A 27,186-nucleotide genomic window follows, 5' to 3' on the forward strand; every position below is an offset into this window, starting at 1 on the left:
AGCATCTTAAGCAAACTTCAGCCATGAACCGGTGATGAGTGAAACGAGATGCTGGGGGATACCATGTCTGGAATCGTTTGAGATTTGCCCAAAAAAAATAATATGTTTGTTTCATGGGCTCTTCTCCCACGATGATGATCAAAAAGAAATACAACAATGTGTTTGCCATCGTTTGTCGTTCATTGGCATTCTCTTAGTTGCACAACAGGACGGGACCAGGGAGTTCGGGATTCCAGCCCGACTCACCTTCTTTCTCTCCTTCGCTCCTTTTTTTTGTTCCAGCTGAGAGGCTCGCCAAGATAGCTCAAACTTCCACACCAGCCTCTTACTATACATACAATGGAGGTCTACGACGAGCTTCTCCGTTGGGCTCAAGACCGCGGGGTTGAGCTCCATGGCGTTGCACCTCGCACCATCCCCGGACGCGGCGTCGGCCTCATCGCCACCAAGCCGCTCAAGGCACGACCCAAACCTCTCGCGCCCAACGCATCCTTCGCTGACCGGCTCCTCTAGGCCAACGAGCTCGTGATGCACATTCCCAACTCGGCCCTCCGCTCCATCGCCACCGTCCGGCCGCGCATCAAGAAAACCCTCCCGGAAGGCACCAAGGTGCACGCCCTCCTGGCCGCCGAGCTGGCTCTGGACAAGCCCACCTCCAAGCACGCCCCCTGGAACGCCGTCATCCCGTCCCGCTCCGACATGACCTCGTCCCTGCCCCTCGCCTGGCCCGACCCGCGTCTCCACGCCTACCTGCCCCCCAAGGCCCGCGCCCTGCTGAAGCAGCAGGCCGCCAAGTTTGAGCGCGACTGGGCCGTCGTCGCCGGCTCGAGCTCCCCGGCCCTCGGCCACCTCACGCGCGACGAGTACCTCTACTTTTGGCTGCTCGTCAACACGCGCACCTTTTACCACGAGACGCCGCGCACCAAGCAGAGGCTGCCGCACGACGACCGCATGGCGCTGCAGCCCGTGGCCGACCTGTTCAACCACGCCGACGAGCCCGGGTGCGACGTGGCGTTCGGCGCCCCGGGGGGCGGGTTCGAGGTGACGGTCGGCGAGGGAAGGGCGTTCCAGCCCGGGGACGAGCTGTGCATCTGCTACGGCAGGCACAGCAACGACTTTTTGCTGGTCGAGTACGGGTTCGTGCTGCAGAAGAACCGGTGGGATGAGGCGTCGCTCGATGACGCGCTCCTGCCCGAGCTGGGGCCGGAGCAGCGAGAGGCGCTGGATGCCCGTGGGTTCCTCGGGGGGTACGTGCTGGACGCCGAGACGGCGTGTTACCGGACGCAGGTGGCGCTGAGGCTGTTGTGTGCGAGGTCGGTGGAGGAGTGGGGGGCGCTGGTGGACGAGGGGGAGGACGGCGGGGACGAGATGCAAAGGAAGACGGATCGGCTGCTGCTCAAGATATTGAAGAAGCATCGAAAGACGGTCCAGCGGACGATCGAGGAGCTGGGGGCCCTCGACATGGGCGAGCAATGCCAAAGGGACGTGCTCGTGACGAGGTGGAAGCAGATCCAGGTCTTGATCGACCGGGCAATTCAACGTCTTGGTTCGTGATCTGCCTGGTAGTCAAGGGTGAAAGCAAGCTCGGGTAGACCTCGCGCACTGAGCGTGGTATCCATCCCAATCTCAGCCCTCCCCCCCCTTACCCCCCCTCTCCCCCACGTCCTACGAACATAAAACAAAACCAACAACACCCTTTGTCCGCACCACAAGCATTGACGAGCATCAATCCATTCCCAGTCATCTCCAGTCCCATAAACCCCAAACCATTGCCGTCATTAAGAACCCACCAACCCAGCAAGACCGTACCTTAGATGTACGAACGCAACGTCCGGGTTGACCGTTGTACTCGTACATTATGTAGAGGTATCTGACCACATAAAGATTCACACACACACACACACACAACGCGCGGGCACCCCGAACAATCAGATACAAGGACAGCATGTCAAAAGATGTCGCAAGGCCGCGACATACCATGACCAATAAGAGAAACATACCATCCACCAAGCGAGAAGCTCCGCGTGCAATCCCGAGAGTTGTGATCCCTCACATTTCCCAATCTGAAAGCCAGGCAATACAGTCCCAGAGAGACCAGAAAACATCCACAACACATCCTCACATCAGTCCTCACCGACGTGCCAGTCACGGATCCACAACAACAAGAATGGGGACGAATTTGAATAGTAAAACACTGCCTTTTTGTCCTTGTCCCCCTGACCCAGGAGAGGAAACACAATCTTTGTAAAAAATGTAATGAAGATCAAGCTAAGACCCCCCAACGCCAGCGAGCCAGAACCACCAAAGCTTTCAGAAGAGGAGAGAAATAAAACAAGGCGTCCGAAGGAGTAAAAGGGAAAGAAGAGGAAACGTTCCAGAGTTCATCCTTCCCCTGGTGATACAACCCACTTTGACGAGGTTATTTGGCTCGTTTGCTTCGAGTACCGATCGGCTATGCGAACTATCGACGGAAAAAGAGACCCAGGAACGACCGAAGGAGGTGCTTGAGATGCTCGCCAGGCAGCTAAGCAGCTACGAAAGCCTGAGGATTGACGACGAGTTCATCCAGCACGCCTTGCGTTGAGTTGCCCGCTTCGATGCTCTTGCTTGTTCGAGGCGGTCGGCAGTCGTCCAAAAGGTCGGCCTTGCGGGGGGGTTCCGGGGAGAGAGCGGTACCAGGGAGATGGCCAGCAGACCGGCCGGACAGGAGCCGGCTCGGCTCAACCATTCCAACCTCTCCGTCATCCGTCCTCAAGGCGGGCTCAGAATCCCGGCCACGGCCTAGTTCCGGCGCGTCGTGAGCCTGTCCTACTCGCCGCGAGCACGCTTCGCGCCATGCGGATTCTGCCACTCGTTGTTCTGGTTCGGGGTGGCGCCGAAGAAGCCCGGGTTGAAGCCTGGCTGCATGCCTTGGAAGCCTGTTTTTTTGGAAAGCGAAAAGCAGGGTCAGTCATCTGCGAACACTCAGGACGGCTCGAGAGGGCGGGGAAGCAGAAAACAAAAGAAAGACTACTCACCCGGCATGCCACCGCCCATGCCGCCCATCATGCCCATGCCACCCATCGGGCCACCCATCCCTCCCATGGGTCCACCCATTCCCCCCATGGGCATACCGCCCATCATGTTCATACCGCCAGCAGCACCGCCACGGCCACCGCGCATGCCACCGCCACCCCGCATCCCGCCGGCACCACCCATCATGCCGCCGCGGTTGAACCCACCAAAGCCTGGCGTGCCCATCGGGTTGTTGAAGCCCATCGCGTTCGCATTGAACGCGTTCATGTTGCCGGCCGAGAAGTTGCGGTTGAAGCCGCCTTGGTTCATGCCGCCGCGAGGAGGAGCGTTATAACCTCCGCCGCGGCCGCCGCGGAAGCCGCCAAAATTGGGGCCGGAGAAGTTGGGACCGCCGGTTTGGTTGTTGTTGTTGTAGCCGGGGCCGGCCGGGGTGTTGACAACGGCTGCCTGGTTGTTCTTGACGCCGCGGTTGGGGGCGTCTTTTGGCAGCGTGCGGAAGGGGTTGTGCGTCGGGGACGAGTAGATGGCGGTCGGACGCTTCTGACCTGGTTGGTTGTACTGGCTGGCAAGCACCTCGATGTGATGCTTGGTGGCTGTCGCAGCCTGTTGGGAAGTGAATTCCACATAGGCCGAACTGTAGGGTTTCTGTCAGCATTGCTGGGCGTGAGGCTGCGCGACGCCGTGGCAGACATACCCCTTGCTCTTGCCATTGATCTTGTGTTCACTAAACGTAATGTCTTTGAGCTCGTGCTCGCAGTTTGCCTGGCGCACCCAACCACGGATGTCGTCGTCCGTATTCCACCAGTGGAGTTCTGAGATCAGCAGCGCCGTGGTGGCGCCGGGGTCGACGGGGCGGTCGTCGGAGCCCTCCTTGCGCTTGATACCTTGAGGTGGGCGTTGGGGCAGCGGGCTCTGGGAGCCGCCATGATTGGCGGCGCTGTTGCCTGTGTCGTTCTCTCTCTGCTTCTCCTCGTTGTTGTAGTCATCGTGATGGCGGTCGTCGCCATGCTGGGCGTCGTCCCCATCGTAGTTGTGATGGTCCTCGCCCGAGTGGCCGTGATCGCCGCGATCACCGTGGTCGTTATCGGCACCGTCGTTGGCGGAGTCGCCGTAGACGTCGATTTCAAACTCCTCTTCCGCCATGGTTTCGGTCTGCAGGCAGAGGGCTAGTTGCCGGGTGTGAGAGCGTCGCGAGGGGTTGGGGTCCTGTTTCTTGGTGGTAACTCAAGTGTGATTTGAGGTCCTGGCTATGAATTAGATATACAGGAACGTCTGTGGGCAGGATGCCATTATCAGTAGCTGCCAGCAAGATTCCCATTGCCCCTCCGTTGGCCAACAACGGAACGGCGCGCTCGGCCGCGTCGGTAGAGAACATGACAGCGGGGCGATGAACTGGAAGCGAAGAAAAGAAGAATGGAAGAAAGAAGATAACGGGCAGAGAAACAAACAGAAAGGCAAAAACAACAGCACGGACAGGAAGCTCTTCATACGTACATTCCAATCCCCAACGCAACCACGACAAACCGAGGTACAGCGTTTGGCCCGGTGAGAGAGAAGAAAGGGACAAGACGCCGCTCTGTGCGGGCAGTCTTGCGGACAGGAACGGGTGTGATCTTGTATGGTCTTGAATTCTTCGCCCTTTTTGTTCAATCCTTTGCCAGCTTCGGATTCTTTCCCGGCCCAGCTCTTCCGAGGGATGTCCTCCAGACGTCTTGTTGCGATGAAACGCGACTCCCGCGCACAGCGACAGCGACAGCGATCGGAGAGTATTGCAACACCAAGCGACGCGTGGATCGTCGTCGTGGCTTGCTTTCCTTTCCCTCGACGGAGCGAAGAAATAAGGGTGTCCTAATGGTCAGTGATGTCCAAGGTACCGAAGGGTTGCGCCGGCGATGATGGATGGAGACCGGTTCGCGATGTCAGGAGCGGCGGCCTGACGACAATCTGCGGGTCGAGGACGCGATATCGGCGATTCTCTGGAACAGCTAGACTCCAGAGGGTTGGGAGGGCGACGAAATAGGTTGATGGCCAATTCGCAGGATGGAGCGGCCGTTGGATGGAAATGAGTGGTCGAAGGAAGGGAAGCTGTTTGCTTGTTTCGGGAGGGAAGGGAAAGTTGCACGACGACCAAAGGGGAAAATCCCAGCGTCATGCCTTGCGCCTGCGTCGCGACGCCGCAAGGCTGCTGGGTCCCTGAACAGTGGAGCCCAAGCTCCATTTTCCGCCGCCCGGTCTGGCCAGGTGATTTTCAGGGTTAGGGTCAAGAACGACCAGCTGATCCCATTGACATGGAACCCTGAACGGGTGTGTTTCTTGCCCGAGTCAGGAACAACAACGGCGAGAGACCTTCCAAAACCAAGTTGTCACGAACTTTTGAGGATTCATTTATGAGTGTTTCGGACTCAGATCGTCGCTTGCACAGAAAGGAGGCTTTGCGTGAAGCGCATTCACCGTACGGAGCGCCATGCAATTATCTCGTATCCGGCCAACGGAGTTACTGTGTACATACAAACAAAAAGAGGCGCCGGCTTGACATGCCAGCTCCTAATCAATATCCCGGATTCAGCCAACAAACAACCTACCCCTTCCCATTCGTTATGTTGAACCCAGGGAGCATTCATGCTATGGAAGCAGAGCCGTTCTCGTCCGGTGCCAACCTGGAGCCAAAAAAAGCAAGAAAAAACAAAAAAGAGACGGGATGTGAAAGGAACCCATCAGGTCCGTCAGATGAACAGGGAGAAAGGAGCGCGGCAGGAAGAAAAAGCAAGAGCAGAGAAGAGCCGGGACTCAGAAGGGTCGCAGCCTCTCATTCACCATGGTCCCCATGACCGGCTCACCCTCGTCATCATCGCCCACGTTGAAGGAATGCAGGGACGCGGTACCGCAGTCCTGAGCCAAACCGCCCCACGACGACGCTGGCACCACATTAGCGTCTTGATCACCGGCGCGAAAGCGAAAAAGGAGAAAGAAATACTCACCAACCAACATGGGCGCGTTGGGATGCCAACCCACGTCTCTCACCAGCGTCTCCCACGCCCCTGGCCTCGCGCGATGGTGATGCAGCCTGTGTCTCCTCCCATCCCGCGGGCGGTTTCCTGCCGCACGGGTGGCCTCCCTAACATCAATCTTGGCAGCGAGGGTGGCATCCAAGTTCCAGACGTAGACCTTGCCGTCGTACGACCCCGAGTAAACATATCGCGAGTCGGAGCTCCCGGGCGGGGAGAAGTGGCACCGGATCAGGGTCCGCTGCACCTTGTGCCCGCGGAAGGTCACCAGCGAGTTGTCGTGCGGGTGCTGGAACCATTGGTAGTCTTCGTAGTCTTGCCAGCGGTAGTCGTACTCGTAATCGCGGTGGCGGGTGACGGCGGTCGGGTCCAGCTCGCGGAAGCGCGACGTCGACATGGCCATGCGCAGGTCCCAGAGCTTCATGCTCTGGTCCTTGCCGTTGCTCAAGACGTAGCGCCCGTCGCCCTTGCTGTCGATGTAGGTCAGGCCCTCGGTGTGGCCCACAAACGCGCCCGCCTCGCGGCCGTCGCCCAGGCTGCGCGTGTCCCACACCTTGATGGTGCAGTCGTCGGAGCCGGAATACAAAATGTGCGGGGACAGGCGGTCGGCGAAGCACACGGCGTTGACGTCGTCGGTGTGGCCCTCGACGTGGTGCAGGGATTGGCGGCGCTCGATGTCGTAGACGATGATGGAGTGGAGGCCCGTGCCGGCGACGAGGTGGCGGCCGTCGCCGGAGAAGCGGACCGAGAAGATGGCGAAGCCCCCAAAGAGGTACTCGTTTCGCGAGGGGCGCGCGTCGGAGAGGTCGAGAGAATAGGGGTCGCCCGTATCGCTGGGGTCGGTCGGGGCCACGCCCACGTGGGGCTGGAGCGACGAGAAGGCTAGCCACTTGTTGTCGGGGCTGAGGGCTGCATCTGTCATGGTCCATTGCCCGTAGGGGTAGGTGAAGGTCTTGTAGTGTTTCCAGTTGTAGGGGCTCGACGTGTCGTAGAGCCGGACTTTGAAGTCCTGGGGATCGGCTGTCAGAACAAGAGATCTGGACCCCTGGGATGCCGGCCGCGTTCGCTCACCTTGACGGCAGCATAGAAGAAGTTTCCGTCGTCCGAGAACTGTCCGCAACATACGGGATCATCGTAGTAAATGACCATCTCGGGCTTGGTAGACGGTATCATGGACTGGCCAGGGTTAGCAGCACGTCTCCCGTCCAGCTAAGCTCCCCGTCTCATGTGTCCTACCTGGGCCAGGAGGCCTTGGTTGATCTTCTGACCTATGGGACCCTTCAAACCGAGCTCGCGATCCAGCAGCCTGCGGGCGACGGTCAAACGATTCGGCGTCCTCCAGTCAAAACTTCCAAAGGCGCCCGACTCCATCAGCTTCCTCCCCGCGTCGCTCGGAACCTTGGGGAATTGCTTGTCGCGGCCCCTTCCTTCAATCTCCCAGGTGAAATGCTGGCCCAGGCCATCTTCGTCGTCGACGATGGCCAGGTTGATAGGTTGGTCACGATACAGGGCCAGGAACTCGCGCTGCGTCAGGAACGGACGGCCCGGCCGTACTACGAAAAGGGAAGATAGCCGTCAGCCTTCGCATCCATTGATTCGCCACGCTCTGCAACAGAGCTGCCCGGTTGGTGATGGTACTTACTTGGGCCGATTCTGACCCGCCTCCGGGTGCCGCCGTGGTCCTCGGATGAGTCCTCGCCGGACATGCCGAGTCCAAGCTCTTCGATGATGACTTCAAACTGGATATCACCAAGAGGGCCGTCGGCTGGGGATATGAGTAAGCTCTCATGTTTATGATCGCTTGGGATTCTTTTTATTGGGGTGTCGGTTTGTAATTGGTGGGTTTCAGCTCACCATCTTCCTCCTCCTCTTCATCCTCTTCTTCTTCTTCTTCCTCCTCTTCTTCATTTTCTTCATTCTCTTCTTCTTCTTCGTCTTCTTCCTCATTGTGGAGCTGGTGATCTATTTCGTCATTGGGCTCCCAGTCCAGGTCGTCATCGGCATAACGGCCACTGTAGGAGAACTCGTAGTAGTCCTGACCACTCATGGTTCTGATGGTTTGTTTTCTTCTTCGAGATTGAAGCGAGGTTGGAGAGGTTGACAGACAGTATCTCAAGGGAGAGGCAGACCAACATCACACATCACCGTAGCATGAACATGATAGCAACCCCGCGTATGGGAGCATTTGCCAGAGCTAATCGGAAGCTTGGGGCTGATGAGACGAGACCGGATGCCGGTGGCGGGGTCTCGCAGCTAGCCAACTTGGCGGAGATTAGCCCGGGGTTACTGGGGGACGGGAACAAGGCGTCTAGAATTCCTAATTATCCCTAACCCTGGCTCTGTTGAACACCAGTAGATCCAGTAGGTATGACGTTTAGGTATCCATCTAATCGAGACCAGATGGGAAACATGAGAGGAAACAAAGAGCAGGAGCTTGAACTGCGACTCGACTCTGATAGCTGTCATCTCCCAGGCTTGCAGGGGGGTCAACATATGCCACAATCTATGTACAAACAGCGCAGGAACCCCCCTTTCTTCAAGGACGGATTCACGCCAACGCTTCACTCCCCAACGCCTTGGGGCGGGGTGCGATGCGGCGTTGGCTGGTGTAGTATGGCAGTACGACACGCAATCCACGCAAACCAGCCGCTCAATAACCTTGCTGGTGCCGGTCCAGGGTGGTGAGAGCTTCCGGTCGGCCGTGTTGCTACCGGAGCTGGACCGTTCGGACAGCGCGGGGCCGGCTTGGCCCGAGCCTCCACCAGATCTACGTCCCGTGCGGCCTCGTCTCCATTTGGGGTCCGGAGCCGGTCGGCTGGCTCGGAGATGGGGATGTTGGGGCATGTAGAAGATTTGAGCCTCGAGACAGCGGGGAGCATCCAATGCGCGGTTGGACCTAACTACACAGTATTTATCTGCATCGTAGGATCCAGCGCGTTCGCCAGGCAGTCGATGCAGCATCCGTTCTGGCCAAGATCGGCTGTCACATGAACCGTTGCCCCCCTTGCCATTTCCGGTGCACCAAGCTCACAACCGAGAGAGCCTGTCCCCAAGGCGGGGGAGGTCGCGCACACACAAAAGCTTGGTCAACACCAAAGCAAGGGTTGTGGATGAACGATGCAAGAAAACAAAACCAGAGGTGGAAAGGGAGGGGTTGGGTTCCAATTGATGGCGTACTGTGTATACATGCCCGATCCCTTTGGATGGCTTCCAAAAGCCACGCAAGAAGGCTCCAAATTGCCTCCCAGCTCACCAAGCCCGATGTCTCCGAGTCAATGACGACAAGGGTCTGTCCCCGGTGTGGGGAAGCTTCGGCATGCCGCGGCAAACAAGCTCCGCTGAAGCGGACCCCAAGAAGAGCATTCACGGGCCTCTTCGTCCCCAAATACGCTATCGTTCCACGAGAAATTCCTGTGTATCCTGTTGGTTTCGATCCAATTGATACCCAGGACAGGATCGCGTCGACCAAGGCACCATCATGTCTGCTATCAACCGAGGCTTGCGCCAGGCGACGAGATCTCTGCCCCTCCGCTCGATCCCGCGCTCGGCGTTGCGTCCGCTCTCCACTATCAAGCCCGCCGCCGCTCTCACCCTCTCCTCTGCCACTCCTGCCACACGCATCGCCCGCAGCAGCTTTTCCACCATGTCCGCCCTCAAGTCCGCCAGCGCCGCCCCCTCTCCCTCGGAGGGCACCGGCTATGACAAGGAGATCACCGACATTGCGAGCTACGTGCACAACCAGAACATCGACTCGGAGCTGGCTGTGAGTGGGGATTTTTTTTTCCCCCTCTCTTTCTCTTTTTGTGGCCCGCCACCCTCTCGCCGGACCACCCGCCATCGGCCTGATCGCTGACCTCCCAACAGTTCGACACGGCCCGATGGGTGTTCCTCGACACTCTCGGTTGCGGCCTTGAGGCCCTGCGCTTCAAGGAGTGCACCAAGCTCCTGGGCCCCGTCGTCCCCGGCACCGTGGTCCCCTCGGGTAGCCGCGTGCCCGGCACCGACTTCCAGCTCGACCCGGTGAACGGCGCCTTCAACATCGGTGCCATGATCCGCTGGCTCGACTACAACGACTGCTGGCTCGCCGCCGAGTGGGGCCACCCCAGCGACAACCTGGGCGCCATCCTGGCCGTCGCCGACTGGATCACCCGCACCAATAAGGCCGGCGGCAACGTGGCCGGTGGCAAGATCTTCACCGTCCGCGACGTGCTCGAGGCCATGATCAAGGCCCACGAGATCCAGGGCTGCCTCGCCCTGCTCAACTCGTACAACAAGGTCGGCCTCGACCACGTCGTCCTGGTCAAGGTTGCCAGCACGGCCGTGGTGAGCAAGATGCTCGGCCTCAGCGAGAAGCAGACCGCCGACGCCATTACCCACGCCTGGGTTGATGGCCAGAGCCTGCGCACCTACCGCCACTCCCCCAACACCATGTCCCGCAAGTCGTGGGCCGCCGGCGATGCTTGCCAGCGCGCCGTGAACCTCGCCCTCAAGGTCCTCAAGGGCGAGACCGGCATCCCGACCGTCCTGTCGGCCCCCACCTGGGGCTTCTACGACGTGCTCTTCAAGGGCAAGACGTTTGAGTTCCAGCGCGACTACGGCAGCTACGTCATGGAGAACGTGCTGTTCAAGGTGTCGTATCCTGGTACGTCGCCCCCCCGCTTCACCTTTCGAGAAAAGCTTGCGATGAGAAAATCCAAAGCAATCTAACACCGACAACCTTGCAGCCGAGTTCCACTCCCAGACCGCCGTCGAGGCTTCGGAGAAGATCCACCACCAGCTCAAGGCCATGGGCAAGTCCGCCGCCGACATCAAGGCCGTCACCTGCCGCACCCACGAGGCCTGCATCCGCATCATCGACAAGCAGTTCAAGCCCATGGACAACTTTGCCGACCGCGACCACTGCATCCAGTACATGTGCTCGGTGATGCTCGTCTTCGGCCGTCTCACGGCCGGCGACTACCTCGACGGCTCCGAGGCCGCCACCTCGGAGCTGGTCGAGTCCCTGCGCAAGAAGATCAAGTGCGTTGAGGATCCCCAGTTCACCGCTGACTACCACGACCCGGCGCTGCGCACCATCAGCAACGGCCTGACGGTCGAGCTGAACGACGGCACTGTCCTGCCGGAGGTGGTGGTCGAGGCGCCGCTGGGTCACCGCCTGCGCCGTGAGGAGGCCAAGCCGCACATCCTGGCCAAGTACAAGCGCCACCTTGAGCAGCACTTCGGCGCGGACAAGGTCCAGCAGCTTGTTGACCTGGGCCTGGATGGCAAGAAGCTCGAGTCGACCCCTGTGGATGAGTATGTGGACCTGTACGTCGTTAAGGATAGCAAGTTCCTGAAGGCTTAAGAGGGAGCGGAGCATCGGGGGACCGTTGGGATTGGCGGTGTCCTTGTAACTAGGCAATGTGTACGTGAGACAAAAAGTTACAAATGATGAAGCATGGCTTTTTGGTTCGCGAGGATGCTTGGTCCTGATGGGACTGGTGCTTGTGTCCTGCAGTGATGGGTAATGCGGAGAAGGTATCGCCCACCCACAATAACACTGGAACGACCTTCCCGTATATGAACCGGTCTCCAGAAACTGCACATCACTCCCCGCAAAAACGAAGCTGTCGGAAACAATGGCTCAGCGGGGGGAAGACGCAAGGCAACGGAAACTGCCCAAAGAGACCCGAGGAACCAAACACCATAGCCCGAGTTCGGCTCCACAAAGGAGCCTTCTTAAAAAGGGAAAGAAAGAAAGAAAGAAAGAAAACGAACAAGGCATTGTGGCCCAATCGCATGTCTTGCAGAAGAAGCGTGCCGGTGGTCAAACACAGAGGTCGCGCTGGGAATTACATTAGGAGAGGTAATGGCCACCCAGAGCAGGATTACAGAGACGATTCAACGTCGGGACGTTCTTATACAATCCCAAGTGAGGTTTTCGTGGCCAGTGAGAAAGGACAGCAACCCGCATGAGGGTGGGTGGCAGCTGGAGCTGGTGAGCTTTTTGCTGGTGTTTCAAAGCTGGCTTTTTTTGGTTGATCCCAGCCGTCTGGGAGGTGCCGAAATATTCTTCCAACTTTCTCAAGGGCATCATGGCGTTGAAACCGGGAGGAATTCCAAACCAGGTGCAAACCACAGGAACGAACTGACCGAACGTCTCACAGACCACCTCGACCCCCCCGGCCAGCTTCGTCCGTGTTCTTGGCTTCGTTATTGATATCTTAGCAGCTTCCGGGGGCGGTAATATCTTGCTCCCTCCCTTCGACTGGCCGCCGTGGATGCCTTCATCTCCTCCCTGATGCTCTGGAGACGCTCCGCCCTGCTGCCGCCGCTGGCTCCATCATCGCCCTTCAGCGGCTTCTCGCCGTGGCCAGTCTCTGCATCGCCCCTCCTGCCTTGGTCGGTCGAGGCCACCCCCACCTTATCCCAAAGCGATTTGAGGTACGGCAGGGGCGGGGCTGGGGGTATCGGTGGGCGCTGCGCGCCGTCGGCCAGCCGAATGGCCTCCCGCAGGTCGCGCAATGTGCGCTGCTGCAGGACGTAGCCGCTGAGGAAGAGGATGAGGGCGCAGAGGAAGACTGGGAAAGGTTTGTCAATAATCGATCGCCCAGAGACAGAGAGGGTTATTGAGCAGGGGCTGGTGTTTGGGGATCGAGGCGGGATGCTCCAGTCGGAGGCCCCGCTAAGGGTCTTGGGGGAGCAGAGTCAAGAATGGAAGATGTGCTATGGATAACGTTGCTCCGTATGTGATCTGCATACCTATAATGAAGGAGACAGCAAGTGAGACATGCCCGGAGGTGAGCAAACGCATTCTCGCAGACGCAATGCCCGGCCTATGGTTTGCATCGGGGGGGGTTATGATCGCATGGCGGAAGGAGATGTGAGTTGGCAGAGGACGGTGCCGTTGAGCATAACTATATCTCCTCTATGGATATACTACATAATTCCCACCTCACAGGTGCCTTGAAGCTAGCATCGCGGTGACATCATCAAGGCTTGAGCTTGCCGCCGCCTGTTTGGTCGAACCAAACAATCCGTCGCGGGTTGGAGGGGCAACGATCTTATCTGCCATTGCCAAGCCCTGTCATTACACATCCTTACGGGTACCTTACGCAGAGCGCGTGCAAGCTTTCAAGGAACCAGCAAGCTGCGATGGAACGTTCCCGCTGAAGCAGCCAAAACTTCCCCTGTCACCCACCTCCAACGTCCAACCCGCCATTGACGACCAGAGCAATACCGTCCAAAAGGGCCACCGACCACCGCTCTATCTGCACCTCCCATGAGCAAATCCGAATTTCACCGCGCCGACGAGCGGCGCTTCCTCGACGAGCGCGGCTCCACGGGCCCTCTCGCTCCCAACGGGCTCAACCCGGCCACCATCCTCGAAAAAGCGGTGCGCGAGCGCATCGTCGACAGCTACTTTTACAAAGAACAATGCTTCGGCGTCAACGAGGCCGACATTGTCGACCGCGTGGTCGAGCACGTGGACCACATTGGCGGCGTGACGGGCGTCTCGCAACGGCCGACCCCGTTCCTGTGCCTGGTCTTTAAGCTTCTCCAGCTCGCCCCCGGCGACGACGTGCTGGACGAGTATCTCCACTTTGGAGGGGAAAAGTTCAAGTACCTGCGCGCGCTGGCGGCGTTTTACATACGGTTGACGAGGACGGACCGGGACGTGTACGCGAGGCTCGAGCCGTTCCTGGAGGATCGACGGAAGCTGCGGCGGAAGGGGAGGAACGGCACGTCGCTGACGTTTATGGATGAGTTTATCGACGACCTGCTCACCAAGGATCGCGTGTGCGCGACCAGCCTGTGGAAGATGCGGCCGAGGGACATTCTGGAGGACCTGGATCTGCTGGAGCCGCGGGTGAGTCCGCTCGGAACGTTGGAGGATTTGCTGGAGGAGGAGGAGGAGGAGCAGGAGAAGGAGAAGGAGGCGCGGAACGGGGATGCTGGTGAGGAGAGCGGTTCTTTGAGGTCGAGGTCAAGGTCGAGGTCAAGGGACAGGTCGAGGTCAAGGAAAAGGTTGAGATCGAGGGAGAGGTCAAGGTCAAGGTCAAGGTCTCGTTCACCGCGCAGGTCGAGATCAAGATCTCGGTCGAGGTCCCTGTCCCGCGAGAGGTCACGCTCCAATCATGACAGGATGGACATCGATGAGTCGAACTCGCCGCCCCGGTCGCGCCGCGCGAGGAGCTAGGCTCTCGAACCATCGTCAATTCAAGATTATGCCAATCAAGAAAATGGCCATCACGCTTGTCCAAGGACGATTTTCTGAGCCTAAACACGGGCACCGCACTTGGTTGGCCCAAGATGCCTTTCTACTCGCCAAACTCCTCCCAGGGATGTTTCCTGCGATCGAGGTGCCTTCGGCAGGGCCCTGGAGGAGTGAGGCTGTTGTTGGTTGACTCCGTGCCTCTTAGATCTGGAATGCCATCTGCTGTCTAGCGGCCTAGTTCTGTAAAAGAAACCCAGTATTTATCTGATGCCATCTGTTCTTTAGTGAAAAGGCCGCGTTTACTTCTGCGCCTTTTCCAATCCAGTAAATGATTCACGGGAGACAGTAAAGTGCTGTACATGGCTCTGTCTTGACCACCAGAAATGGGGCCACTGGATCCGTAGAAATACGACAAACACATGGTGTTATTTCAATTCTTCTTACCCCAACCTTGATTTTAGTAAAGGGCAAAGGAAAGGACAAGGAGAAGGAGAAGGAGAAGGACCTGTTCATTCAAGCGACATCAGAACCGCAAAAATCAAAGTTTGAGTCAAAGAGAGACTATCTAGGTATCTAGGAGGACGTCCAACTGCTTCGACGGGATGTGTGGGGTGGCAGCGACGGCCGGTTTGTTATCAATACGGCGACCCCCGTTTTACAACCGCGGACATTCCGGACATGAGTACTGTTCGGGTTCTCTTGGAGAAAGGGAGCAAACCTCAATGCCATAGGGGGTCGTTGCGGCTCTGCCCTCCAAGCGGCCTGTGCTTCTCTGGCTGTTGAAAGCGGTTGGAAGGGGCGAAAGCTAAAGCTCGTTCAATACTTGTATGGCAAGGGGGCCGATCCCAATACCCCGACGTATGGCAACGGGGTACTTGGCAGCTCACTCCCGGCCGCATACGCCACGTCGCACATTTCTCTGAAGGCATATTCGGTCTCTGAGACCGACATCGATCCGGTCGTTACTACACTCCTCCTCGATCATAGCTATGTCTACTTGGTGCCCACGCCATGAGGTTCAGGAGCAGCGGCTAACGTCTCTTATCCTATAGAATGGGCCCGACGATATGCTCTTTCGCAGGGTCGAGAAAAGCCCCTTCTGAGTCAGCAAAGTCGGGACTGATAGCGCGATCCTAGGCGAGCAATGCATGATCCATAGGGGTTGACCTGAAGATTTCCCCCTGGAGCCGACAGAATGTACGCTTCCCCTCGCTGTAGAGAAGCGACATGTTCACGTCGAGAAGACTCAGCAGGCAGCACGCCTCGTCTTTGATACGGGTTGTCCTGCGCCCCGAGGCCTACAATAATCATACGTTTCTCCACGCTGGTACTCGTTACGCGGCTTTACCCACAGAGGTAGTTGAGTGGGATATATGGAATCCTTTGCAGCGTCCAGCAAAGTTCCGTCCTCGATCTGACGGCGGCCCACCCGCTTGGCTTCACGGGGTGCTAGAAGCTCTTGGAAGGTCTAGCCATGAGTAAACCACCTCGCATCCTTGAAAAATAAGAAATGGGCCTCTCCGTTCTCCCAGTAGGGGATCTTATACGGACCCGCATCCATCAGATAGGCGTAGCATACAGCAGTTTGTTGGTACTATCTACCCATGGAATGGATAGCTTCTGAGAGTTCAGCGCTACCTTGGACTTGTCGGTTTGAATAACGTTATGCTCAAGACTAGCGGCGCGTCCGTTGGAAGTGCGAGGAAAGTGTTTCTTTTCTTTTCTTTTCTTTTTCGTTTTTTTTTTTAAGAAAAACAAGGGGGGGATAATGTCGCCGCTGTAGTTAATGGTATCTATGGGCAGTTCTTCTCGTGATCTATTTTAGGCCTCACATAATAATGGACGTACTTTTTCCTCAAGCTAGTGACAAGATAACTGTGACAGGATCTATGGGGACTTATACCCTGGTCCTGAACCCCAGCAGGCATTCTGCCTGCTCAGACCGCCATTCTGGGCATCCATCGTATATATAAGGAGCCTCCAGGAGAGGCATATTAGATAGTTGTTTTCTTCTTTTAAACAACAGCTTCCAACCACTCCTTTCCGCCGTATATACTCTTACAGGTCCGGGCTATTACAGTTATAAGCCCGGTACCTTCCTGCTACGTAGAAAGAGAACCTCCTTTTTTTATTATAAGCCTTTAAATTAATCTTTAAGGCGCTTAGCTCTTTTATTTTCTCCTCTCTCTTTTAAAACCCGTCGCCAACTATTAAAGTACTTTCCTCGGCAAGATAGACTTAGTCCTTAAGGATTATACTCTTAGCATTGTACGGCTAGAGACCTTCCGCGACTAGGGATAATGGTTCGATTACGTCCGAAACGAAGCTTGTACCTACGGCGTATAGCAGATCTGTAGACTAGAAGCAAACGCTAAAACGGTTCTAAAGATCTTTAATAATAATTAAGAGCCGTTTTATATAGACGTTTACTTAGAGGTCTAGCAGTAGTTTAGGATTCAATACTAGCGAGAGCTTCGGGACTAGTAGAACGTTAATCCGGAGGAAAGGGGCTTTAAACCGGAAAAACCAAGAGAACCCCTTAAGTCCGATGTAAACTACGTATACGAGCAGAACCTCCTACGGTACTTCCTAAAAACCCTATAAGACGACTCGAATAACTAAAGGAAAACTTACAACGTAGTATACTACTTTATCCTTAATACCGTTCGGAGGGACCTACTTAAAAACGCTTTTAACCTCTTTACGTTAATAAGATAGCTATAGATCTATTATAACGTCCTACGTATTCTAGAAGCCTAAATTATTCCTACTTAGGCGGTAAGGATAGAGGCGTTTTGTAAAGCCTTCTTTAATATCCTTAATAGAGCTGAAACAACTATAAACCCTTTCGAATAGATTATAAACTTCCGTTACAAGTATTACAACGTACTTATAAATAAAGTTACTAATATAATCGGTCTCCTAGCTATTACAGCCTTCCTAAATACTATTTAGAAGCGTATCGCCCTAGGATAAGCCTATACCAAATATATATTCCTAGCTAATAAAGTTATCCGAGGCGACCCTAAGGAAACTGTAGAGGTATATACGGACTAGCTACACCGATTTCTCCTCTAGAACGAAGCCAGGGTACGTATCTTACCGTATATTTACACTACTTTCGAAGGATGTAAACAGTTATCTAACTAATAAGACTTATTAAAACAAAGGTCTAATAAGAAAAATAATAGTAATAGCAAAGGTAAGCCTTCTAGGTTAAGGAGTAGCTATAGACGAGGAAAAGGCGGGAATAGTAGCAGAAAAAGCGGTAACCGAGGCCCTAACCAGTCTAATAATTAAAATAGGAAAGTAAACCGAACGCTAAAGGTTTATTATAACTACCTATATAGAATCCTTAAACGATACTATTAGATACTAATTAAATACTTTAATTTTAAAGCTGCTATAACTAGTAAAAGCGAAAGAAGCGGTATAATATCCTAGAGCCTACGCTAATATATCCTTAACAACCTTATAAAGCTTTAATAAACGGACTTTAAAAACAAATTGTAAACTCGAGGAATAAGACTCCCTAGTCCCGAAGTACCGCGCTTACTACTAGGACCGGGCAATAAAAAACCCTTTCCTAGTTCAGTCGGAGTTAAGTTAAAACTTAATAATAATAAAGACTTTTTAAAGCCTTTTGTTAAAGCAATAATCCTCTACGACCTATAGATAAGAATTTAGCTTCCCTCCAGTATCTATACTATATTTATTACTAACTATTACCCGCTTTACAATTCTATCCTTCTAAATAACTATAGAGTAGTCTACATCGTTAACGATAAGTTATAATTTAAACCTGGATCCTAATATAAAGTCGATAACCTAAACGATTATATAGAAGTAAGTATAACCTTTTTCTAAGTATAAGCCTATAAACGATAAAGGCTTAGGAATATACTAAATAGTAATAGAGGTCCTAATACTAAGGATTTAATTTTAAAAAATATAATTTTTATTAACGGGTTCTATATTAACATTATATTAAAGGTAGCTCTTAAACGGGTAAGCCTTTAGTATTATAGGTAGAACGAAACCCTTTATTATAGCCCTATAAAGCGTAGTCTAGTAGTAAGATAGTTAGTCCGTAAGTATAATTTAGTATTCCTCGAATATAATATTTATTTTATTTACTTAAAGGTTCCTCCGCTTAAGTATACTGTAACTATATCTCTCGCCGCTATTAAAACCTGTTTAACCGCCCGATCGAAAAAGCTACTTCCTAAAAGAAAGGATACAAAGCGCCTATAGTACCTACGTATAGGATACGTAAAGCCCGAAGCAATACGAAGACTCGTCTCTATAGTTAAAGGAGTTCGGTACAAAGTAGATAGCATCCTAAGAAAGGAGTATAAGAGTTATACACGGGTATACGCTACTCGAGTTATCTTACGCCGACCCTTTAAGAACCGCGCTATAAAACCCTTCTAAAAGATTATTTAAAACCTCTTCGAGTTAATCCTAGGTTTAACGGTTTAAAATAGCTACTTATAATCAGAGACGAATAGAGTAGAAGAATAATCGTAAAAACTTTAATAACTAAGTCGCTATATACCGTAGCTAAACAAATTAAAGACACTATATCGTAGGTTAATACACAGTTTAGCCTTAAAGTCTGTAAGATCCGGCAAAATAATAATACTAGTACTATTAGTATTAAAGGGTATACGGATTATAAGGTCTAGATTTAAAACCTAAGGATCGATCTTAAACTTACCTTAACCTATACCTCGGAAGCTAACGGAGGATCTAAGCGTATAAAACGTAAAATCATCGAAAAAGGGCTTGCTATACTTCTCAGAGCCCGCCTACTTCGCGACCTATAGCTAAAAGCTACAAAAGCAGCTGCCTAGCTAATTAATATTACGCCCTTACAGCGCAACAATTAGAAATTACTAAACGAGAAACTATACTTATAGTTTTAACAATACTTCCGTTAGTACTAACCTAAGTTTATAAATAATTATATACGAAATCTAAAGCCTTACCTTAGTAACCTATATATATACGGATACCGGATATACCTATTCGATAAATAACGAAAGGCAAATACTTATCGGAAGCTGTTTAAAACAACCGAAAGAGCCTATATTAGTTACTTAGTTAAGTACTAAGCAACTAACATCTACCGGATTTAGGTTCTTCAGCTTAAAAGGGTTATTATTATACGGAACGTAATCTTCGATAAAAAGCTCTTTTATAAACCTAGTAAGGAATATATATCCCTATAACCGCTCTAAATTACAAAGGATATTATAAAGCTATTTAAGTCCGATACAGGGTACCGGGACGTTAGTATAGTAAAAGAGCCTAACGATATTAACCTTAAAAGTCTAGAATATTTAATATCTTTTAAAAGGCTAGAAACGAGTTCTAATCGGCCAGAGGGTTAGGACTCGGGGGTAAAAGTATAAGCAGAGAATATACCTCCCGCGAATACCCCTACTAAACTATTAAAAGCAGAATCGCCTACAACTAAACTCCTAACCCTAAAGCCGTCTATTAATCCTCTATCGCTTTATATAAAACTTAACAGGGTTATAAATATTAAACCTTATACTAACAATACCTATCGCAAAAGTATAATAGCTAAAGACTAGTATCCCGCTAACAGGACTATAGAACTTAATACACCCCTATTAGGCTCCTACAATAATAATACTATAGGACTCCTTATAGTTAAAAAGAAGCCTCTGCAGCTAACAAATAATATTTATAAACCGTCATAAAACGTTTATTATACTATAAATACTGTAATAAAACAGTAAACTATAGAAAGATAAGACTTTAATCTAGCCCGTATTAAACGTAAATACGTTAGGAAGGTATATAGGCCTGCCGTATATTAAAGCAGACGGCAAAAAGGTTAGGAGCCTAAAAGTAAAGATAATAATAATAAATATAGACTTATCGGATTCGTACTCGGGATATATCGAGACGATAGTATATATCTACCGAATTAAAAATACTAGGAAAGCTTCTATACAACCTTTTTCCTAAATAATCCTATTTATAAAAGTAACAGCCCTTAAACTCGTACTATCTACTATATAGTAGTAGCGGCCGTAAACTAAAAGTCTATAAAACGCTTAGGTACTACTCCTAAGATACTAAGAATATATTTCTTAAAACTAGCCAATGCTAAAGTACCTTAGCGCTTTTAAAATATCGAGAACTATAAGTTTAAATACCTATTCCTAAAAGCTTATAACGAAGAGATTAGGAATCTCGTTAACTAAAAGACTTAACGTATTATCTGCCGTGCAAAGGCTAAAGGACGTCCTTTACCTCTTAAGTAGGTATTTACGTACAAGTTCGACGAATATAGTTATATTAAAAAAGCAAAGGTATACATTTACATTAGAAGCGATCTATAACGCTAAAATACCCTTAAAATAACCTATACCGCTACCCTTACCGCTTATATATTTCGCTTTATAATAGCGATCGCTATATACTTTAACCTTAAGGTCCACTAGTTCGATATTAAACAAGTATTCTTAAATACCCTCCTAGAAGCACCGGTATACTATAAGCTCCTAGAAGGATATAAGCAGCTAAGGAAGTATATTTAACTTCTACGAACCCTTTATAGACTCCGAGAGTTACCTCTCCTCTAATACTAAAAGTTCTCCTCTATTATACGTAAACTAGGCTTTAAAGCCTCTAAAAAAAAGCTTTACTTTTTCTATAATAACTAACGTAAGGTTACTATTATATTTTACGTCGATAACTATTTTATCTTCTTCTATCGAAACTATATAGATAAAGCAAACCGTATTATAAATACTTTTAAAGCTAAATATAAGCTTTATAAAAAGAGAGAAACGAAGTAATTCCTAAGCGTAAAAATCATTAGGGACCGTCCGAAGCGCCGGGTATTCTTAGTCTACGACTAATATATCGAAAAGGTAGCCAAAAGGTTCGACATTAACCTTACGGTTTACGCGCCTTATATTCCACTTCCCCCCGACAAGCTTATTAAATATAAAGGGACCGTTTCAAGCAATAAAATTAAGCTTTTCCAAAAGCTTATTAGTTTAATACTTTATACAGCTATTATAATTCGCCTAGACGTAGCTTTTACTATATTAAAGCTATCTTATTTCTTAACAAATCCGTTACGCTAGTATATCTTTACAGCGTATTAAGTAGTCTATTACCTATATAGAACAAGGTATCTAGGGATTATATATATTAATGAGGAAACCGAATCGCAAATACTCTTTATTGTAAAGGACGTATTATTTACTAATTGCCTTAACATTCGAAGGTCTACCTAGGGCTACGTAATAATACTCTTTAAAGGTATAATCGTATAGAAGGCTGTAAAGCAATCGATAGTTATTACTTTATTTACAGAAGCCGAACTAACAGCGTTTACAAATACTGTTAAAGAAACTATAGCGCTGTAACGCTTCTTTAAGGATATTACTCTAGACCTCGGAAAGCTATAAGTAATCTACTATAATAATACTAATATAATTAGATTAGTAGTTAAAAATAGAATACGGATAAACACCTCTTTAAAGTATATCGATATCTATAATATATAGGTAAAAAAGTAGGTTGAAAAAGGCACTTTTAGTATTAAGTATCTTTAAACGATATAAATACTAGCTAACGGATTAACGAAGAATCTATTACGATAGCGTTTTAAGTATTTTCGGAAGCTCCTTAACCTTTAAGATATTACTAAGCTAGTATAGAATCTAGAAGGTAACTTAGAACAAAGGGTTAATTAATAAAACTTACTTTTAAAAACTCTATAATAAGGGCGTGGAGCGTTAGAAACTAATATAATAAACTAATAATCTAAATATCTAACCTACGCTTCTTCAGCTCGGCGCGTAGATACGCCTTCCAAGCCTCCGCCTCCTTCTCCTTTACCTTAATATCCTTCTTAGCCTTTATATTAACTAGAAGATGCTTTAAAAGCTCCTTCTCCTTATCCTTATTATTATCCTTCTTTACCGCCTTACCCTTACCCTTATCCTTAGTCTTTTTAATAAAGGGAGACTTATCCTCCTTCTTCTTTTTACTAGCCGGGCTAGGAGGAATAGAAATTACCGTTAAAGAACGCTTACGGGTATCGGATAGTATAGAAGGACCGGACTAAGCTAAGGTAGACGGTACTAAAACGCCGTTAGTAATATAGAGGAGTAAAGTCCTTAAACTCTCCCTTAGAGCTAGAAGAGACTCCGGCTACCGACCTTTAGTAATACCAGCCTTTAAGTCCTTATACGCGTAATAGGTACGATCGATAATCTATATACTTATCAGAACCTATAGATCGGGTCTCCGAAATAACAAACTTACGTTCTTAGGGGCGCCGGCTTACTTACATCGTATATATTAAACAGCAGTAAGCGTTAGTAAAAAGGGTCTGATATATAATTAAAAGGATTAGCTAAAAACGTAATACTGGTTATTACAACAGCCGTCTAAAACTTTAAAATAATAAAAAGGAAGTTTTACTTAAGTCTATAAAACGTTACTATTTTATAATAATAGTAGTAGGTTTAACCTATAACCGATAAATATAAACCGTTACTATACTTTAAAGCCGATTTAAAATAACTTATATAGAGCTCGATCCGCCGACCGAGAACCCTATAGCCGTCTTTAAGCTTCCGTAGGAGCTTAGGGAACGGAAGCTTAACGGGGTTAACCTTACTTTTATATAGCGTAACTATAGCGTTCTAATTATCGTTAAAAAATACTATAGCGCTATTAGAAGGTAACTTCGTAGGTAAACTAGTATTACTACCCGTATTAATAGGTTTTCTACCGCCTTTAACGGTATAAGAAGCTAAATAACTATTATAATACGTTAGAAAACTATAGATAATTATAATAAAAACTAGTCGGTTACTCTCTTATAATTAAAGGGTAAGAAGAATAGTTTTAAACAATCGAAAATATACTTTAAACGACGAGAACTAACGACCTAGTTCGTTAGGCTACTTAACGATATACTCTTAATACTAAAAAAACTAATAGAGCTGGAAATTAATATAGTACCTAGGAAAGCTATTTCTACGGTTATAATAATCGGAAAGATCGCTTTTATTATTATAGTTTTAAAATATTATAGTTAACCGGATTATTATTAATATTTCCGGAAGAAAAATAATTTCCTTTGTTAACCTTTAAATCGACCTTTTAAAGGTCTAGAAAATCGACTAATTACAAAGATTTTAAATTACTAGATACGGCCCGTCCCGAAGTCTAAAACAGCCTATAGTATACTACAAAGGGATTTAACTCCTAACTACCCTGCTAAAAAGGGCGCGAGAGCTACAACGGCATTTCTCTCTTTTCTTTGATTTTCAGGATCTTGTTATAGCAGTTGCTCACTGATCACGAACAACTAGGGGGTGTATAACAGGATCTATAGGGACTTATACCCTGGTCCTGAACCCTAGCAGGCATTCTGCCTGCTCAGACCGCCATTCTGGGCATCCATCGTGTATATAAGGAGCCTCCAGGAGAGGCATATTAGATAGTTGTTTTCTTCTTTTGAACAACAGCTTCCAACCACTCCTTTCCGCCGTATGCACTCTCACAGGTCCGGGCCATCACAATAACCTAGAATACGAGAAGATGCACGGTTCTTTTTGTCACGGTATCACAAAAGCCGAAAGACTCCAGTCTATTGCAATCTGGGCATCGCCAAATCCCCGATCACCGCTACCTGGGGCCCAGAGATACCGGGTCTTCCATCCTCCAGGATGTGTCAAGTCACATCCGAGTCTTCCGTTGCAACTGTAGAATGATCGCTGCTCCGAAGAAGCTCGGTCGGTCAGCGTTGGGGGCCAGAGGGTACAAGCGATATCACCCTGACATCGGCCTCGCTGTATTACCCAAAGGGAAGCGGATGGGTTGCATAGCTACATATAAAAAGTGATGTCCAGAGCTCAAGACGGAGAATGAAGACGCTGAGTGCTCATCAATCCATCACCTCCGCAAGCCATCCAAGCCAGCAGCCTTCAGCGTCCGCTATCAACCATGCACTTCGCCACCACGACGGCGCTTCTCACCGCGGCTCTAGCGGCCTCGGTCCACGCCGCTCCCAGCGCCCCCGTCCTTGACGACCCCAACCTGATCATCCTCCACACGTTTGAGCTCGAGCACGGAACCGCCTACGAGCTCGGCCTCAAAAACTCGACCGCCGCCGCCGCCGCCGCCACGACCGAGCCCGAGGCATCCCGCCTCCGGCGCCGTTGCGGCAGCAACCAGGTCCAATGCCGCAACGACAACAAGTCGACCTACGTCGCCTGCGACGAGCTCATCAAGGACCTCGACAAGGACAGGCACAGGCTCTTTGACCCGTCAGCCATCGGGTGGTACCACATTGACAGCTGGGGCACCATCTGCTACGTGACCTGGCCCCGGACCGTGCCGGGCCTGAAGCAGGGGCACGTCGTGTCCGCGGCGAGGAAGACGCTGGGGACGTGCAACGGCGGCGCGAGGGTGTCCGGGATCGCGCGGGACGTGAACTTGAACGGGGTGTGCACTTTCCAGTGCTTGTCGTCCTCCTCGGTGTGCAGGTCTTGATGGATGGGGGTGAGAGTGGCCAGAGGCTGGTGGACCGAGCGAGTCTACCTAAGGGAGATTGCGATGGAAGGTATAAAGAGTTGGCAATGATGATACCGTGCCCTAAACCAAGGGGCTTGCCTAGTGATAGTAAAACAATAGCGCTACGTCGCAGAGTTCGTGGCTTGAAGGAGCCACGCGGCTCGCGGAGCGATCCATTGGCGACGGGCTCTCTCTCTAGTTCAAGATACCACTTATTGATGATTGGTGCCGTTGGCCTTGTATAGAATTATCTTTTCTATTCTTCTTTTTTTCTTTCCTTCTTTTTTTCTTTTTTAAACAATGTTTTCCGAGTCGAACAACCTTCTTCGCTGAGATCCCCAGCGGATGCTGCACATGCGCATGTCATGCCGATGGGATGATGATATGATAGAATATATACCGCATGAAATCTCATACTACAACACTACGTCCAACATGTCCGGCGCGATCGCGACACCCACAGGCCGTGGCTTGGTGAACCTGCGTCTTCGAGCTCACGAAAGCCAGCAGCCGCCGCTCCCAAACCATCACCTTCCCATCCCCTCGTCGCGCAGAACCTCCACCAACGCCTCCGCGACCCCCAGCAGCCTCGCGTCATCCCAATACTGCCCGATAAGCTGCAGCCCTGCCGCGCCCGGCCTCCCAGCCTCTCCAGCCCCTCCCGGCTGTACCGACACAGGCACGCTCACCGCCGGCAGCCCCGCCAGGCTCGCCGGCACGGTAAACACATCGTTCATGTACGCCTCCACGGGGTTCTTCTCCTTGGCGAGCACCTCGCGCAGCGTGGGCGGCGGCGTCGGCGCTGTCGGGCAGAGGAGGAAGTCCACCTCCTCCTCCGGGCCGCGCTTGTCGGCCATGGGGACGCGCTCGTCCAGGTCGGACAGATCAAAGGATGGCGGCTCGCTCTCGGGATCCGCGTCGCCGTCGTGCAGGGGGTTGGCGAGGGCAAAGACGCGGTCAAAGTCCCGCCGCACGAGCCTCCGCACCCGCTGGGCCTGGAGGAAGTAGTTGTCCATGGCGGCCGCGCTGAGGGTGTACCCCCCGAGCAGGATGCGGCGCTTCACCTCGGCGCCGAAGCCCGCGGCGCGGCTGGCGGCGTAGAGGACCCCGCCCTCGGCGGCGTCGCTCGCGGGGGCGGCAGCGCTGCCGTCTTCGGCGGCGGCGGCGGCGGTGGTGTTTGAGGTGGCGCGCGCGCCGTAGCGGATGCCGTCGTACTTGGCGAGGTTGGACGAGGCCTCAGCCGGGGCGATGACGTAGTAGGCGGCGAGGGCGTGGCGGGTGGTGGGAAGGGAGACGGGCACGGCGCGGACGCCGAAGGAGGACTGCAGAAGGGCGGCGACGCGGGCCCACGAGTCGCGGATCGCGGGGTCGAGCTCCTCGATGTTGTACTCCAGCGGGATGCCCACGCGGAGGCCGCGGAGGAGGTCGGCCGGCCGTTTCTTGCCCCAGGCTGTGTCGAACTTGTATCCCTCGCGGCCGCCGGCGCACCGCGTCCTCGCCGCAGAGGACAAGCTGGTCGGGTCCTGCGGGTCGTGCTCCGCCCACAGCCCCGGCCGTGTCCCGCCGCCGACGATAAGATCGCGGATGCGGCTGACCTCGCGAGCGAGGAAGCCCACCGTGTCGAGTGAGTTGGCGTAGGGCACGACCCCGAAGCGAGAGATCATGCCGTACGAGGGCTTGAAGCCGACGACGGCGCAATAGGCCGCGGGCAGGCGCACGGAGCCGCCCGTGTCGGTGCCGAGGGCAACGTCGGCCTCTCCCTTGGCCACGGCGACCGCGCTGCCGCCGGAGCTGCCACCGGCGGAGAGCAGGGAGGAGGTATCGGCAGGGATCGGGGCATCGCCCTCCGGATCCTGGGCCACCGGGCCGAAGACGGAGTGGGTGCTGTGGCTGCCCATGCCGAACTCGTCCATGTTGGTGGTGCCGACGAGGCGGGCGCCGCGGGCGCGGAGCTGGGAGACGATGGTGGCCTCATAAGGGGAGCGGTAGTCGATGAGGAAGGGGGAGGCGCATGTTGTCGGGAAGCTGGCGGTGGCTATGTTGTCTTTGACGGCGAGGGTGAAGGTGGAGGAGGGATCGTTCGAAACCGGCGTGGCCTCGGCTGAGGTTAAGGATGCATCTGCTGTGGGCACCATGGTGAGTTTCATCCTGTACTCCTGCGACATGAGAAGACCAACGCAAGGGGACATCGCAGGAGACCCGGAGGGGCAAGCGAGGGACGAGGGAAGCTAGGTCAAGTACCTCGAGAGATGAAGTGGTTTAGGTGGCGGCGCTGGTGGCCGTTCGGCGGGCACACATGGCGCAGATGCAGGCCACGCGGCCTAGCCCGGGCGGACATGCAGACGGGAGAATTGGGATGTGAGGACGAGATTTGGCTCCAGAGAT

General features: G+C 52.0%; 8 protein-coding genes across 8 annotated transcripts; 4 read left to right on the forward strand and 4 right to left on the reverse strand.

The window, feature by feature from the left end:
* Positions 1 to 339: 339 nt before the first annotated feature.
* On the forward strand, positions 340 to 1,554 carry VTJ83DRAFT_1736 (uncharacterized protein; the record flags this gene model as incomplete). The annotated part of the gene is made up of 2 exons (XM_071007928.1): positions 340 to 459; positions 514 to 1,554. The coding sequence occupies 2 exons, from the start codon at positions 340 to 342 to the stop codon at positions 1,552 to 1,554; spliced, it is 1,161 nt and encodes a 386-aa protein (XP_070868276.1).
* A 1,254-nt stretch (positions 1,555 to 2,808) lies between these two features.
* Positions 2,809 to 4,158, reverse strand: VTJ83DRAFT_1737 (uncharacterized protein; the record flags this gene model as incomplete). Its single annotated transcript, XM_071007929.1, has 3 exons — positions 2,809 to 2,918; positions 3,018 to 3,649; positions 3,710 to 4,158. The coding sequence occupies 3 exons, from the start codon at positions 4,156 to 4,158 to the stop codon at positions 2,809 to 2,811; spliced, it is 1,191 nt and encodes a 396-aa protein (XP_070868277.1).
* A 1,644-nt stretch (positions 4,159 to 5,802) lies between these two features.
* VTJ83DRAFT_1738 (uncharacterized protein) lies at positions 5,803 to 8,067 on the reverse strand (the record flags this gene model as incomplete). The annotated part of the gene is made up of 6 exons (XM_071007930.1): positions 5,803 to 5,930; positions 5,994 to 7,029; positions 7,092 to 7,196; positions 7,257 to 7,573; positions 7,663 to 7,785; positions 7,875 to 8,067. The coding sequence occupies 6 exons, from the start codon at positions 8,065 to 8,067 to the stop codon at positions 5,803 to 5,805; spliced, it is 1,902 nt and encodes a 633-aa protein (XP_070868278.1).
* A 1,431-nt stretch (positions 8,068 to 9,498) lies between these two features.
* Positions 9,499 to 11,364, forward strand: VTJ83DRAFT_1739 (uncharacterized protein; the record flags this gene model as incomplete). The annotated part of the gene is made up of 3 exons (XM_071007931.1): positions 9,499 to 9,783; positions 9,885 to 10,662; positions 10,745 to 11,364. 3 exons carry the CDS (start codon positions 9,499 to 9,501, stop codon positions 11,362 to 11,364), a joined length of 1,683 nt encoding a protein of 560 aa, XP_070868279.1.
* An 848-nt stretch (positions 11,365 to 12,212) lies between these two features.
* VTJ83DRAFT_1740 (uncharacterized protein) lies at positions 12,213 to 12,813 on the reverse strand (the record flags this gene model as incomplete). Its single annotated transcript, XM_071007933.1, has 2 exons — positions 12,213 to 12,580; positions 12,762 to 12,813. 2 exons carry the CDS (start codon positions 12,811 to 12,813, stop codon positions 12,213 to 12,215), a joined length of 420 nt encoding a protein of 139 aa, XP_070868280.1.
* A 468-nt stretch (positions 12,814 to 13,281) lies between these two features.
* On the forward strand, positions 13,282 to 14,199 carry VTJ83DRAFT_1741 (uncharacterized protein; the record flags this gene model as incomplete). The annotated part of the gene is made up of 1 exon (XM_071007934.1): positions 13,282 to 14,199. The coding sequence occupies one exon, from the start codon at positions 13,282 to 13,284 to the stop codon at positions 14,197 to 14,199; it is 918 nt and encodes a 305-aa protein (XP_070868281.1).
* Positions 14,200 to 24,231: 10,032 nt separating this feature from the next.
* Positions 24,232 to 24,780, forward strand: VTJ83DRAFT_1742 (uncharacterized protein; the record flags this gene model as incomplete). The annotated part of the gene is made up of 1 exon (XM_071007935.1): positions 24,232 to 24,780. The coding sequence occupies one exon, from the start codon at positions 24,232 to 24,234 to the stop codon at positions 24,778 to 24,780; it is 549 nt and encodes a 182-aa protein (XP_070868282.1).
* A 548-nt stretch (positions 24,781 to 25,328) lies between these two features.
* VTJ83DRAFT_1743 (uncharacterized protein) lies at positions 25,329 to 27,139 on the reverse strand (the record flags this gene model as incomplete). The annotated part of the gene is made up of 2 exons (XM_071007936.1): positions 25,329 to 26,923; positions 27,043 to 27,139. 2 exons carry the CDS (start codon positions 27,137 to 27,139, stop codon positions 25,329 to 25,331), a joined length of 1,692 nt encoding a protein of 563 aa, XP_070868283.1.
* Between the last annotated feature and the right edge of the window lie 47 nt (positions 27,140 to 27,186).

The sequence above is a fragment of the Remersonia thermophila genome, chromosome 2 (genome assembly GCF_042764415.1).
Source record: "Remersonia thermophila strain ATCC 22073 chromosome 2, whole genome shotgun sequence".
In the NCBI taxonomy this organism is placed as follows: Eukaryota; Fungi; Ascomycota; class Sordariomycetes; order Sordariales; family Chaetomiaceae; genus Remersonia; species Remersonia thermophila.